At 38.9% G+C, this 15,285-nt stretch overlaps 1 protein-coding gene across 2 annotated transcripts; it reads right to left on the reverse strand.

Moving 5' to 3' along the window:
• Nucleotides 1–1,932: 1,932 nt before the first annotated feature.
• asb18 (ankyrin repeat and SOCS box containing 18) lies at nt 1,933–15,086 on the reverse strand. Of its 2 annotated transcripts, none has more exons than XM_067445008.1 (5): nt 14,859–15,086; nt 3,528–3,795; nt 2,672–3,185; nt 2,440–2,553; nt 1,933–2,207 (listed from the first exon to the last, which is right to left on the reverse strand). In XM_067445008.1, the coding sequence occupies exons 1-5, from the start codon at nt 15,082–15,084 to the stop codon at nt 2,022–2,024; spliced, it is 1,308 nt and encodes a 435-aa protein (XP_067301109.1). In that variant the 5' UTR covers nt 15,085–15,086; the 3' UTR covers nt 1,933–2,021. The 2 variants fall into 2 exon arrangements, with proteins under 2 accessions (XP_067301109.1, XP_067301110.1); XM_067445009.1 differs by lacking the exon at nt 14,859–15,086 and adding an exon at nt 7,287–7,529.
• Between the last annotated feature and the right edge of the window lie 199 nt (nt 15,087–15,285).

The raw sequence follows: 15,285 nt of genomic DNA on the forward strand, positions 1-15,285 counted from the left end.
AGTTACAATTTACCTTGATTTTAAAATTAAAATTAAAAAAGTTTTCACCCCCCCCCCCCCCGCTCTTTAGTCATTGTGTTTCCTTCTTGAGCATCAGTGAATGTTTGAACCTTTTTTAAGAGTTGTGTTTGTGTCATTCAATTGTCCTCAGTGTGACAAAATTGATCTCAAAATCACACGGTCACTGCTGGAAAGGGTTCACCTATGTAAAAGATACTGGAAAACTGAAGAATTTGCATGACCTGAAGGGTTTTTCTGAAGAACATTGGGCAGTTCAACTGCTCAGGACAAACAAGGAAGGACTTCCTTGAAGAAAAAATTGCTGTGGATAATCCAGGGAACAAAAGACAGTATTAGGAATCAGTGATTCATAAACTTTTGAACAGGGACATTTTAATGAATTCAGCAATTTTTTTGTCTTGTGGACTACCGTATTTTCCGGACTATAAGTCTATAATCGCACTTTTTTTCATAGTTTGGCTGGTCCTGCAACTTAAAGTCAGCTGCGACTTATATATTAAATTTAATTCATACTGACTGACAAGAATAAACATATAGCCGCGAGAATGCGCTCTATGCTGCTCCTGTAGCCTAATATTTACTTAAAGACAACAACTTAGAAAGACTGAAAACAAACAAAATGCCCCCATAAAGAAAATCTTATTCTGCAAAATACAAACAGCATATAGCTAGTAAAATATGCAGCAGAGAACGATTCACACAGCGTTCGTCTCGCGCGGCTGAGCCTCTCCCATCTGTGGACTCGTTCCTTCAGCTCTGGCCATCTTGTCCGCAAGCTTTCTTTTTCTTCTTCATCACAGTTAAAGTAACCTCTGTTTTTCACCAGTCCCTTACAAGTTTCTCACTCACTTCAAACTTTCTTTCTTCTGCTCGGGTTATGCAGTGAAGCGGGCACGAGCGAGTGCACGTGAGCGGGTGCTGGCATGCGCGCGCGGCTCCCGCTCTGCCCTAATGCGACTTATAGTCCAGTGCGACTTATATATGTTTTTTTCCGCGTCATGACGCATTTTTTGACTGATGCGACTTATACTCCGGAGCGACTTATAGTCCGGAAAATAGGGGTATATGTAAAAAAAAAAAAAAAAAAAAACAGTTATGTAACATTCTTAGGCATTTTCACAAATGTTGCAAGGGGTTCACATTGTATATGAAGACTTAAGATGCAAAAGCCTCTAAATCCATCTGACGGTTCTCTTTAAAGCTACACTGTGTGATATTTTCCCCCATCTAGCGGTGTAAAGGTATATGACCATGCATTGAATATTAGTTTCTGTTCCTCTCAATTCTGATTTCGTTTTAACTCATACGGTGGCCGATTTAGTCCAAGATTAACATGACAATCCCCCTCTTCACATTAGACACGGTGCCATTGAGTGTTAAAACACGAAACGCGAAGCTTGAATTTATGGGTATGTCCCTCTTTGGCTAATGTACTTTCAAAATGGAGGGGCAACATGGCGACCAGCATTCGAACCCCTCACCCGTATGTATTTTCAATGACATACTAAACTTACGAGAAAAGTTTATTACTTGAAAGAAGTAAATATACATTAATGAGCACATATATTTTCGAAAGAACTAAGTGTTTTTAGCTAAGAATAAACAAAAAAGTTACACAGTGTAGCTTTAAAATAAGCCTTTTTATCAGGCTTCCATGTAGGTTATACCTAAGTACCGGTACTTATGAATGGGCTGAGGCTGGGTTTAGTGGGTTTGAAGTGAAAGTATTTTATGAATTTATACTATATGCGGAGAGCATTCACTCAGTATCATTATCTAATTTTTGACCAAAGTGGCTTTTAGAGGCATTTGCATTTGAACTCTTCATATGAAAACAGATATGAAAAAAATGATCATTAAAAATATCACTGTATTTTCAATGCAAGTGAAATGTAAGGAAGTGAAATATAAGGAAGTCAGCTTTGTCAGAGTACCTTATTGATAATACTTCAAAAGCCTGCTAAAGTTCTCTAAAGTTTTATTTGCAAAAAGGTCTGGTTCTAGTCGATGTACCCTTCCGGTTCCAGAAGAAGATACTGTTGTAGTGGCTTTGGCACAGGGAGACTGGGAATGAGTGAGTAGCAGTTTTTCCCAAACTGTTTCCTCAGTGCAGACCGACACAGATGCTGTAAACTACGTGGTTTATACTCCAGTGCAAAAAGTGACTCATAAAAGGGTTGGTGAAGCTTTAAAAAAAGTTTCAAAAAGTATTAATATTTATATTGCCTCAATATGGTACAATAATGCAAACAGTGTGTACATGCATTGACTCAATCAAAAGCTGATTTGCTTTTCCCGTAAGCCTTTAGCCTTGTTTTGATGCTCAATGTTTGCTATAGTTAGGCCTATGCTATAGTTCATGTTTACACAGGTTTCATATAGTATGCAAAGATCCTGGTGAAATGATAAGAGACTCACATAAAAGATATCCTCAGGTATGGCCTCGACCCATTTGTAGGTTACAGGAACAAGTGTGTATGAGTTAAACAGGATTTCCACAGTTTTAGGTGCCGCTGCACAGGCTGCCAATACCTTGAAACCAAAAAACATGAAATTAATTCATTTAAAAAACTGGAAGAAAATTGTATGTAATGAAATAAGAGTTTTGAGATATCTTAAAAGCTATGGTGCTACAGTGTATAGTGATCACCTTCAGCAGTGCTTGTGGCCAGACTTTAATGGAGCCGCGATTTAACAAGGTCTGAACAAGCACGTGAGGTTCCCATTCTTGCCGAACCACAGAGCTCTGTAGAACACTAGATAGCGGTGAACATCCGTTATAGTCAATGGCATTGATATCAGCCCCATTATCCAAAAGAAGCTTCACCATTTTATGCTGAACATTGCGGGCTGCCTTGTGCAGAGGGCTGCGTCGTTCTTTATCAGCTAAATTAATGTTTGCTCCATAGGCCAGGAGGAGATGACAGAGCTCGAGGTATTGTTCATCTTGACTGTCGGCTGTCTTTTCTGGGGCGACTCCACAGAGCACCCCCAGTGGCGTATCACCCGAAGCGCTGCTGTGGTTTACACAGGTTCCGAATCGTAGGTAGAGTTGTGCATGGTGGGGAAGACCGTGTCTAGCTGCCACATGCAATGGTGTTTCTTCCTCTTCTTCACTGGGTATGTTCACCTTGGCACCATATCTCACCAAGGCTTTTGCACAACTACAATAAAGATGTACAGAAAATGCTCATGATGAGAGAATACTGCAGAAGCACTGCAGATTAAACTGATTTTTCCTAAAAAAATGTATTAGATAGGCCTACTTTTTGAATAATCCAGTTTGCACAGCAAAAACAATAGGTGCAATAATTTTCAGATGGAAGAACTTTCTGCACATTTTGCACTAGAGATATAATATTATTAATATGTTTCATATCAGTTAATGTAAATGAATGTAAAATAACAATTTGTCTATATATTCATACGTTTTTATTTATTTGAATAAATAATGATAAGGTGTATTAATACTATAGTGTATAGTGTGTATCATTTTCATTTGATACCGTAATGATTGTGGTGTTCTGCAGAGATGTAAGGCAGTCAGTCCCTCCTCTGTCATCTGGTTAGGATTAGCTCCATGTTCCAGCAGCAGCTCTACACATTCAGTGTTGGCGTTTGCAGAGGCCTCATGAAGTGCCGCTTTCCCTCCTGCGATAAGGTTTGGGTGTGCGCCGTGCTCCAGTAAATACTGTAGACATTCAGGGAAACCTTGTGCAGCAGCAATACACAGTGGGCTTGTCAGTTCTCTTTTGTACTCCAAAGACCAAAGACCTGAAATGAGAAATATTACCAGACAATTAAAAGGTTTTTAATTTGTTGTACACTACCATATTATTTTATTTATCTCGGATGCATTAAATTGATCAAAAGTGACTGTTCATTATTTATATAAAAAATAAAAAAAATCCAGAAAAAATTGTATATTAAGCAGAACAACTGCTTTTAGCATTGATAATAATAAAAAATGTTTCTTGAGCAGCAAATCAGCATACTGGAATGATTTCTGAAGGATCGATCTTGTGACACTGAAGACTGGAGTAATGCTGCTGAAAATTCAGCTTTGCCATCAGAAATATTTCATTTAAAAAAATATTTTTAAAAAATCTAATAAATGCATATATATATATATATATATATATATATATATATATATATATATATATATATATATATATATATATATATATGTCATTAATGACACACCCGTTGTTCCACACCCGTAAGACCTCCGTTCATCTTCATACACAGTTTAAGATATTTTATATTTAGTTCCTCATCTAAGAACATACATCTAAGTGTAGGCACATTATATTGTCCGTGTCCAGAAAGGGAATATAAACATCATCAAAGTAGTCAATATGTTAATTAAAATCTCTTAAAGCCTCGAAAATACATTTTGGTCCAAATATAACAAAAACTACGACTTTATTCAGCATTGTCTTCTCTTCCACGTTTGTTTTCAAACCTCAAATAAAAAATTCAAACGGTCATGAATCAGCGTATTGATTTTTGATCCGAATCATGAATCAATACGCTGATTCATGACCGTTTGAATCTTTATTTGAGGTTTTAAAACAAATGCGAAAGAGAAGCCAATGCTGAATAAAGTCGTAGTTTTTGTTATATTTGGACCAAAATGTATTTTCGATTCTTTAAGAGATTCTCACTAACTAACTGATGTCACATATGGACTACTTTGATGATGTTTTTATTCCCTTTCTGGACATGGACAGTATAGTGTCCATACACTTAGATACACTGTCGCACTAAATCTAAAATATCTTAAACTGTGTTCTGAAGATGAACGGAGGTCTTACGGGTGTGGAACGTCATTAGGGTGAGCCATTAATGACATCAATTTCATTTTTGGGTGAACTAACCCTTTAATTTTCTACTCTAAAACAATTAAATAACAAAATAGCCATCCTGAATTGCCCAAAAATAATCTAAAGATTATTAATGAATAATAAATTATAATTAATAAATAAATATGTAATATGAGTAGGTATACAACAATAAAGTCTTAAATAATAGATTTTAAAATAAAAGGAAAAATAAAAATAATGGCAGAATAAAATGTTTAATCTCTGTTATTAGAGAATAAACTAAAACATTGTTTTATCCACCAGCACAACACAAAAAAGTACAATATTCTCCGTCCCACAAATGACCTGAGGGTTTTTACCTGAGGGTCCAAATGTGGTTTCTGTGTGAGATTGCCACTCAAGTTCCTCCCGGCTCACATTGTAAAACACATCAACGTCAATATAGTTCCTTTTAAGGAGGGTTCGAAGCCCTCTGGAGTCTCCCTTCACCACGGCTCTATAGAGCCACAAGGAGCGTAAATAAGCTCTTTCCCAATGATCTTGTCCTAACTCACAGTTATCATCCAGCAGAGCCTGCCATCCATTCAGCTGCACGGTCGAACAGAGGTTCTCAAAGCACATAGTTCTTAGCATTTCCTCCTAACTTTTCAAATGGCTTACGCTTTCAAGGACTTGAGTTTATATAGTGTCATGTTTTCCTATGGGTTCAAGCACTTTTTGCCTCTATTTTTAGTAAGCCATTGTTCTCCATCAGTTGGTCATAGCTTACTGGCGCCATTTTTAGTTGTTGATGTATGAGATAGATGCTAAGTCTTTTGAGCTGCAAAACTCTATGTCCATTTGTTGCCTTTCATTTTATTTGAATAATAGACCTGGTTTTCGGAGGGCATTTAAGACATGCTCTGTGGTTAAACAGATCAAATTTTATAAGCTGCTTCCATGTATGCCAAAAAAAGTGACTAGCGTAACAGGTTAGATATTTATAGTAGAAGCAGAGAGTTTAATTGTAATGTCATAATCTGTGGGTTGAGATCATTTATTTTGTGGGCACAGCAGGAAAATCTTTATTGGAATCTGCAGAATGAGTAGTAGGAGCGTTGCATGGAGACCGACCCAAACAGTAACTCGGATCAGGGCTCTTGAGTATTGATCTGTGCATGGCATTCACATGCACAGAAGATTACCACAATCCCTTCGAAATCCTGTGTCAAATCCACAGAGATTCCTCACCTCAGTAATGCGGCATCCGCCCACAGACAGTATGAAGCACAATGGCATGAGTTAAGGGCTTTCTAAGTGATAAAAGACTTGTAGAGCATGGCACGTTTAGTCTATTTTAAAAGACACAAGCTTTGTTATCCTTGCATGAAAAGCTTCAATATGCCAGTGTGTCTCATCAAAAGGGAGTGCAGGGAATGTGAGGGGAGTTTGCTAGCAGACGCGCTGTCCATAGTGGAAGCCTGGATTATAGTATGACTCATACATGTCATTTACATATCCAGATGGTCAAAATTTATAGCAGATCATTACCAAAATGGTCCAATCTGACTATTGGTCATTAGACCTTTATGCTGTGATTATGAAAACGCCAAATTCAATTGGAAATTCATACTTTACTCACCCTCGTGTTGTTCCAAACCTACGTTCATCTTTGGAACACAAATGAAGATGTTTTTAAGGAAAATATCAAGTAAGTAGGCCTACGGTTGAGCTTCCACTTATCATATGTGATGTGCTCAAAATATGTGCGATGAGCAATGTTCATAGGCAACTAAATCTGTATTTAATGCCATTGTGTCTCTTTAGAAGACTTGGATTGAACCAAGTTTAACAAAGTTAAACCAAGTGTGTTTTTAATGAAAGTAGTAATGCACAATGATGACACATTTTCCTTTTTGGGTGAAGTATCCCTTTAATACATTATATTAGTTGATATGATTTTTACATGTGATGTCAGAATAAGACTGCTAAAAATATCAGTGATTCTTGCGGGTACAAACTGATTCTGTGCTGGTTTAGCTGGTTGAACAAAATAAATAATATTACTGGTTGACTAGCACTTTTGCTGGTGAACAACATTGAACTGCTGCCTAGTACTGCACAAAACAAAACAAACACCAGCAGAGTCTTTCTGGTTAAGCTATTTAAGAAGCCAGTTAAGTGAACCAGCATACCTACCTCAAATGGGAACCAGTATCCATACTTCAACATATGTTGGTTTGTGTTATTCACAACAGATGCCCAACATATGCTGCCTTTAAGCAGGATATTGAAACTCGAGAACATGACTGGTATGAATATATAATTGCATTTTTTCAATTTTAATAAGCAAAAGTCATCTTTGAAACATTTTGAATGTACAAAGCTGAGTGTATACATTTCTGCACACTTTAGACCTAAGTAAAATCTCCATCCTATTCATCAAATCTGACTCACCCTGTTTCTGTGCAGTCCACAGCAGTTCATCGCTCTGGAACTCTAACACTTTGTTCAGTTGCTCTGGATCAGAGAATCCATCCTGCATGTCCCTCCAGTGGCGGATTAACATGTCATTGAGAACAGGGGGACAAAGAAAGTGCAACCCTGGTTGTCTAAATTTGGTCTTTTCTTTCGTAACTCTCTGGCTGCTGTCTATAGATGATCGCCGTCTCTCTGTCAAGAATGTGGCCTTTCTACTCACAGCCCCTTTGGAGAACATGGCTAATATTGACAACACTTTCCACTTCTTACCTGTCCGTTTGTATGGCTATTTATATTATCACTGTTGCTCTTTATCCTGTATTTTTAGTACAAATGACATGTGATCGGTGCAGGGCAATTGCATATCAAGGATGCCTTGATTATTGTTTTCACCAACAACACAGAGGCTGTGTTCAGAGAGGTCAGTTCGATAAATATGACAGAAGCACAGCTGAGTGGAAAGCATTGCTGGTGATATCACCACTACTCAAGCCAGGAATAGACGTAGACTGCCCAGTTCAACAAATCATGAGGTGTGACAGCATTGTCCTCCAATCAGACTGGCCACACAGCTGCCCAGAATCTGATCCACACAGGTGCTTTACCTTGTGACCTTAATTCCAAAAGTGCCCTGAGCTGTCAACTGTAATTCCTGTGATAAGTGAAAGGGCATCAATTTCTCCTTGATGCAAATGCATTAGCTGCTTCCACGAAACATTTGTTAAACATAGGGCTTTAGGTTTTCATTGCTATTAGTTCTTATGCAGTTGTGTAGGCATTTGAAAGCAGTCATTACCTGTGACCTCACATGTAATATATAAATTAAAACATCTTTCAAAGAGCTGATGACATACCTGGGTATTTTATGGCTGTACTGATATACTGTCAAAAATGGCGAAGCAATGAGGACAAATTTAAATGAATGTTTTTTTTTAATTTTCATATTGACACTAAAGGAAAACTGGGCAACTAGCTGTGTTGGTTTCATGCAGGGGTTTTTACTTTTTTTTAAGCCCAGGAGATATGGAACAGGGACCTTTGTTTAAAACTGGGTTCCAGTTGAATAAATATCATTCCACTCAAATGCATTTACAAACTTTACATACAATTGAAAAAAACAACAATTAAGTGTAATTATTACTAATGAATAGAGACACACACTTATATTTTTAATTGAAATATATTTTCAATTTACATTTTAATAGTATTTTAGGATGTGGGAGTGCGTGGCAATAAAGCATGTAGCTAAACTTTACCTTATCAGTTTGGTTGAAAGCAAATTAATATTGCATTTTTGATTGCCACATTTTAAATGTTTTTGTGTTTCAAAAGGTTTATATTGAAGACTGGTAGAAAACACTGAATGTAACAATCATACATGCAAAAAGGGTTCAACAAAATACGCAAAACTATAATGAATACTACTGAATACTAATACTTTTTTGACAAAATACACATTAGATAATTTTGATGTAGGGAAAAAATGGGTACGGTTGTAAAACATTCTGCTTCAGCATCTGTAATTCACTTAATTTATGAGCTAGAGAGCTCAAACTTTTATACATGTCACAATTATGTTCAGTTATTAGGCCTAGTCCACACAAACACGGTTATTTTTAGTTTTTTCGCTCCTCGTTATTGTTTTATTCTGTTCAGGTGCATGTCATTAATCATCTTGTTTGAGTCACCATTTTAGTTTTCCCTTCACAGTCTGTCTTTGTTCGGTCTACGTTTACAGTGTGTGTTGCTCCAACCTGTCTGATAGTCATTTGTATTTTCTTCTTTAAACTTTGGATTGGAATTCTATAGTTTGTCTGCCTTCCTGCACCAACCCCTGGCAGAAGACCGAATCTCAAAAAGTAAAAGAAAATGGCTTTAAGAGATAAATGTATTGCATTGGCTCAGGAGAGCCACGATTTCTACATCTTCACTGCTGGGTTTTTCTGTCTAGTTGTCACCAGTCCACTTGATGATGAGACCCTAAAGACCCTGCTCTGGAGTGGTGAGAACTTCCACAACTCCATCAACCTTTCAGACACCACCAGACTGAGTTGGAGGGAAACAGTCACAAGGTGTCTAGAGAGTGTGACAGTCCAGATCACGAACTCAGCCAGAGCCAAAGTTACCTCCCTCGACCCCCGCAGACTTTGAGGGAACACCTGCTGCGACAAGTGAGCCAGAGGCCAATTGAGAGCACTCACCATCTCCCGGAAGTTGAGCCCCTGACCGAGTCTCACCATGGGTGTGAGCCCGCGACATCAACGGCCAAGGAAAACGAGAACCGACGACTGGCTGCTGGACACCAGTAAGGAGGAATCGACTCCCACCTAAGCCCACCCTGTATCATCTCCTTCATCACTGTTTAAAGATAGCATACTGAATGATATGGACTCTGATTTATTATTATTGTTGATTTGTGTGGACAGTACACTACTACTCATGTCTAGTATAATATTACCTCCTTCAATGAGCTTAGCCAGACCTCCAGCCCTGCGGCGCCTCTGGAGATGCCCTTCTGGGCGTTGAGCAGCAGGTCGTACAACCATCTGCAGCACCTGAGCCAGACGATCTGGCTCCTCCCACCTTCGACTCCTCCAGGGACCCTCTGCTTAGTGACTCCACCGGATTTCCCTCTTCCCACCGGCTCCCCCTTGGTCAGTTGTTGCTCCACTTGCGCCACTGACATATGGGTCAGCTGCTATGCTCCGTCCCTTCACCCCTACGGCTGCAAACAGCTCCTTTCCTTCTCATTGTCATCGCCCAAGTCCTTGGGTGCTCTGGCTCCACCTGCGACGCTCGTCTGGGTCGCCAGCACCAGTGAAAACGAAGCACCTTCGACCCTCCGTCTGCACCATCGCATCCTGGGCCCTTGTCTCTGTTGGTCGTCCCCCAGATGTCAACAGACATGCCTACAACGTCTTGCCTCTTCCCACCTTCAGCTCTGCCGTGGGCCTGGGGAGCTCTGGATCTCCGCCATCTTTGGGTCTCATCGTCCTGCCATCACCATCCCTGGCTATCATCGTCCTGTCATCGCCATTTCTGGGTATCATTGTCCTGTCATCACCATCCCTTGGTATCATTGTCCTGTCATCACCATCCCTGGGTGTCATCATCCTCTCATCACCACCACTTCACCATCACCTCATCCTTCTCCAAAGCTTTAACCAGCCCTCACTCTGCTACGCCGCGAGGTAACGCCTTACCGGCTGGGGGCAAGATGTGTTAGCCATTTTCAATTCAAACTCGTCTTAGTTTTCATGGACATTTAGTTTGTTTTCATTTCTCATCATGTGTTCCTTTGTTCAGTTTTCCCACTCGTTATTGGTTCATTCTGTTCAGCTGCACGTCATTTATTTCTTTATTAAACTTTACATTGGAATTCTATTGCACCCACACTTGTTTACTACAAAGGGCACAAATTCAAACCTCTAAAAAAATATTCAAGCCCTTGGTTGATGTCAAATACATGGTGTTCGTTTATTACAACAAACTACAAAGGTAGGATGTAACACATGCTGGGGTAACTTGTGTAAGTTCTAAGTGAAAATTAGACAAAAGAAGCAAAAACAGGTGTCACATTCAATAGGCCTACACTTTCAAAATAGGTTTAAAGGGTTAGTTCACCCAAAAATAAAATTGTTGTAATTAATGACTTACCCTAATGTCGTTCCACACCCGTAAGACCTCCGTTCATCTTCGGAACACAGCTTAAGATATTTAATATTTAGTCCGACAGCGTCTCTAAGTGTAGGCACATTATACTGTCCATGTCCAGAAATGGAATAAAAACATCATCAAAGTAGTCCATATGTGACATCAGTTAGTTAGAATCTCTTGAAGCATCGGAAGTACATTTTGAAAAAATGTTTTTAAAAAATGTTATATGGGAACAGTGAAATAATGTTATAATAACGTTTTACAAACCAAAAGATTTCCAGGCTAACCAAAATTCCAGTTTAGTTGTCTTTCAAACTCCATCGCAATTGGATAACGCTACAACAAACCAGAGTTGATAGAGTAAACTTTTGCAATATCCAATTAACACATCTTCTCTTCATAAGATGATTTCAAAAATTATTTTAATGCGTTCTTTGTTCTTTTCTCAAAGAAAAGCTTAACTTCAAGTCTTCCAGAGTCGCGGCCAAAGCTGATTTAAAAGTCAGCCGTTCTCCAGCTTCTTTGTTTACAATAGTGTAACTATAACATCATTACGTTAAGCTCGCCCACCGACTCTATACACGTTGTGATTGGCCTGACAAGAGTTTGTTTTTTCCAGCTCAGAAGTTGCTAGATGACACTTGCAGCAAAATAGATTTTCTGCTGCTAGGGCGAATCTAGATTTATAGGCTAACTCTCACATTTACATTCATAATTATGCAGCCTAATGTGTGCTGGAGAAGCGCTTGCAGATCAAAGGTGCAGTAAATAAAAATAGAAACAAAATCACAAATTTAAGAATAATGTTTTTTTTTGCCGTAAAATATCCAAATATCCAAAAATATCACTAGCCCAGTGTTATATATTTTTTTCAGCTGAGTAAGTACAATATCCAAGATGTTTCCAAATATTTTCTCACTAAATTGTGAGAAAATTGCTATTTTAACCAAGGACCTGGGATATCTGAGCATAGCTTCTGAGGGAGTCACCTGTCAATTGCGTCATATCTGCATTACCCTCAGTTTCCGGATTTATTTGGCAGAAGCTCTTAAAAAGTTACCTTCTACTCGTGACCCCCGAAAAGCGGAAATAGCACCGGCACCCCACAACTATCCCGTTCCGTCAAAGTAAAAGTCCCGCTGCTCGCGAGGCGTTTGTTGTTCATCTCATTAACAATCGCTCCAGCGGTCTTGCTCAGCTCCACAACATTTGTTCCTGCTCTGCTTCATACTACAGTAATGTTAATAACCAAGTCCTAGCCCAATTCTTTTCCACTGGCTAAGGTGAAGACCACATGTCCCAAGATACTGTGCTCAAACGTCATCAAACTACGTCTTTGTTTTGAATAGGCACCCTCTGGCAGACAGAAAAGTTGCATAGTGCACCTTTAACCCTGGCTTAATATTTTACCTAAAGTTGGATTTATCTGATCATTATAATGCATTTCAATAGCCTGACAAGCCAGACCCACATCAAGATGTTTGGTGTGGAAACTCACCATGGACAGGGCTCAATCCGAGAGGCGGGATAAACGGTTGTCTTCCAAAATCCCCCTGCGCGCAATTGGATAGTGCTACAACCAACCAGAGCAACATGAAGCGGAGCTAGTTGAAGCTAGTATGTGAAGATTAAAGGTGTCATGAACTGGCTTTTTTTTATTTTTATAGTGTTGTCTGAGGTCAACTAATGACGTTTGTGTGTTTTTTACATTCAAAAACATCATAACTAATAAGTAATAGGCTATTTTCTACACTGGTTTTGAGGCGCTCTTCTTAACGCTGGGTTTTGATAGGCGTGCTGCACTGGAGACTTGGAAGTAAACACCCACGGCTAGGATTCGATAAGATTTTCATATTTAATAAGCTTAAGCTCCCCTGTCAGTTCAGTGACTTGAGAGAGGAGAGAATGGGGGAGAATCGGCAACCAGAAGGATTTTCTCAATCACAGGGCTCGTAAAAGTCTTTATCAAACAAACACAATGTTTTATTTCTCATCTACCCGCGACTGATTGGATAATTATTATTATATTACACCTAGCCCACAAGATCGGACTATATAAGCGTGAACTGCACGCGCACAAACATACACGTTCGTTGCGCCCTTCAGATGTCAACTTGAGAGAGACTAAGAGAGGGAATAGCAGAACAATAACGGAATAAGAGATTCATCGGCCTGCCGGGCTTTGCGAGCCCTGGCCCATATATCCGAGTCCAGCGTGCTAAAGTTATGCTCTAAGACACATACACATAAGCAAAACGATCTATAACAATGCAATACTATCACATATAAAAACAGGTTTTACTCACATGTGTTGCACCATTCCTGTCGGATCCAAATCCAGCATCAACCGGAGATTTGTTTACAAAAACTTCCGCAGTGAAATTAAGTGAACATGTCTTCCCCATGTGAGCTGGAACTTCATTAAAAATAAAGTTCAACCACTCATTCCTAATATTAGGATCAGAAGGAAGCTTATGCAGCGACTGTGTTCTTCCACAACCAGGAATAGCTCAATATCTTAATCTTCCTCGGCATGTTTATTGTTGTTGATCAGCTAGCACGAGCCCTCCATGAGTCTGTGGGCGAGGCTACTGGATTAGACGCACTGTATAGGTGGTGTTTTGTCGCGCACTGTCGTCAGTATGAAGCACAGGACCGTTTGCTGAGCCTGGTGTCTTTTAAAGCTTTTCTTTGAATAACAAGAAAGTTTCCAGATCTGAAACGTACAGGATATTCTTATATTACCATGACCTTTAATATATCAAAAATCCAAGGGAAAGTTGATTCTCAATTCATCACCCCTTTAAACTTTCGCTGTATCCGGTCGGCAAAACTGTCGTGCCATTCTTCAGTGCCATCTTCAGTGCCATTCTTTGTTTTTTTCTCAGAGAAAAGTTTAACTCCAAGTCTTCCAAAGTCGCAGTCAAAGCTGATTTGAAAGGCCGCCGTTCGCAGCTTCTGTGTTTACTAGTAGCATGCAAGCGCAGCTCTGCCATCATGTTAATCCCCGCCAACCGACTCTGACTCTGTACACGATGTGATTGGACCAACCAGAGTTTGTTTTTTACAGCTCAGAAGTGTATTGAGAGTTGCTAGACACTTGCAGCAGATTAAATTTGCTGCTGCTATATGCGTCTAGATTTCTAGGCTAGCATTTCGATTGATCTCTTTTCTACATAAATGATGTAGGCCTAGCCTATTAGCCTAAACTATCCCAGAGCTCTGTATAGATCATAACACAAAACATCTGCAACATTTTATTTTAAAGGTTATTTTACATGCTTATTATGTAAAAATAACTAAATAATAAGGGAATGTTTTGTGTGCTACTATTTATTTAGGCCTATATGTTATTTAAAAATAACTACCCTGCAAGAGTTATTTTATGACTGCAAAAATAAAACCTTAAAAGAATGTTCCCCTTACGTCATTATATAGGCACTTAAAATAAGAAAAAGAAAAAAAATAAGAGAATAAATAACCAAATGGGAACCAAATACTAATATGTTCTGTGTTGTTTACTATCTAATACAATTAAAATTATTTTATCTGCTAAATAAGTGCCAAAAATACATAATTCTTACCACTTTTTTTCCCCCTTCTTTATAAAATATGCATGTGCCTATATCTAGCCTTGACAACCATTCATATGGATATGGGAGGAAAGTGAGTAGAGCTGAAATGATAATAGAATTCCTATAGCTTATCCCTGATTGCTGGAATTGGTGCAGCTCTCCCATGTTACAACCTCCTATCATTTGGGTTAATTGATAAGAGAAAAAAATCTGTTTATTTTGAAAAGTTTGAAATTCAAACTGTAGAAAACCTTCAACATTGTTTCCATCATTATACATTTTTAAGATCCACTAATGGCATTGCTGCTGTACTTACCCAACAGCACAACTGGGGGGAGCTCGACATCAGGGTCTTTCATCCAATCATCATTTGACAACTCTATGATGATATTTGGGTTTTCTTTGCTTGCCTCTTTGAGAAGGGTCTGCACACATGTAGAGTCCTCCTTACTTTGTGCTTCTTTAAGAGCTATTGTAAATTCTGATTCAACAGGGTAATCCAATGCAATGTCGACTGACATTGTTTCATTACACTCACTCATAGGGTTTTCCCCTTTCACAATATGCCTGAGACTGTTTCATACGCTGCGCATCTGTTGTTGTTCTCGGTGCATGGTTGCATCTAAATATAGACAGTCAGGCTGTAAGTTGATCTAAATGTTTATAAGACTGACGTGACTTTAACATTTATACCGTCAAACGTGAAATCTGTTAGAGCAAGCAAAGAAATGTGAATTAACACT

This window comes from Pseudorasbora parva, chromosome 5 (genome assembly GCF_024679245.1).
Source record: "Pseudorasbora parva isolate DD20220531a chromosome 5, ASM2467924v1, whole genome shotgun sequence".
NCBI lineage: Eukaryota > Metazoa > Chordata > Actinopteri > Cypriniformes > Gobionidae > Pseudorasbora > Pseudorasbora parva.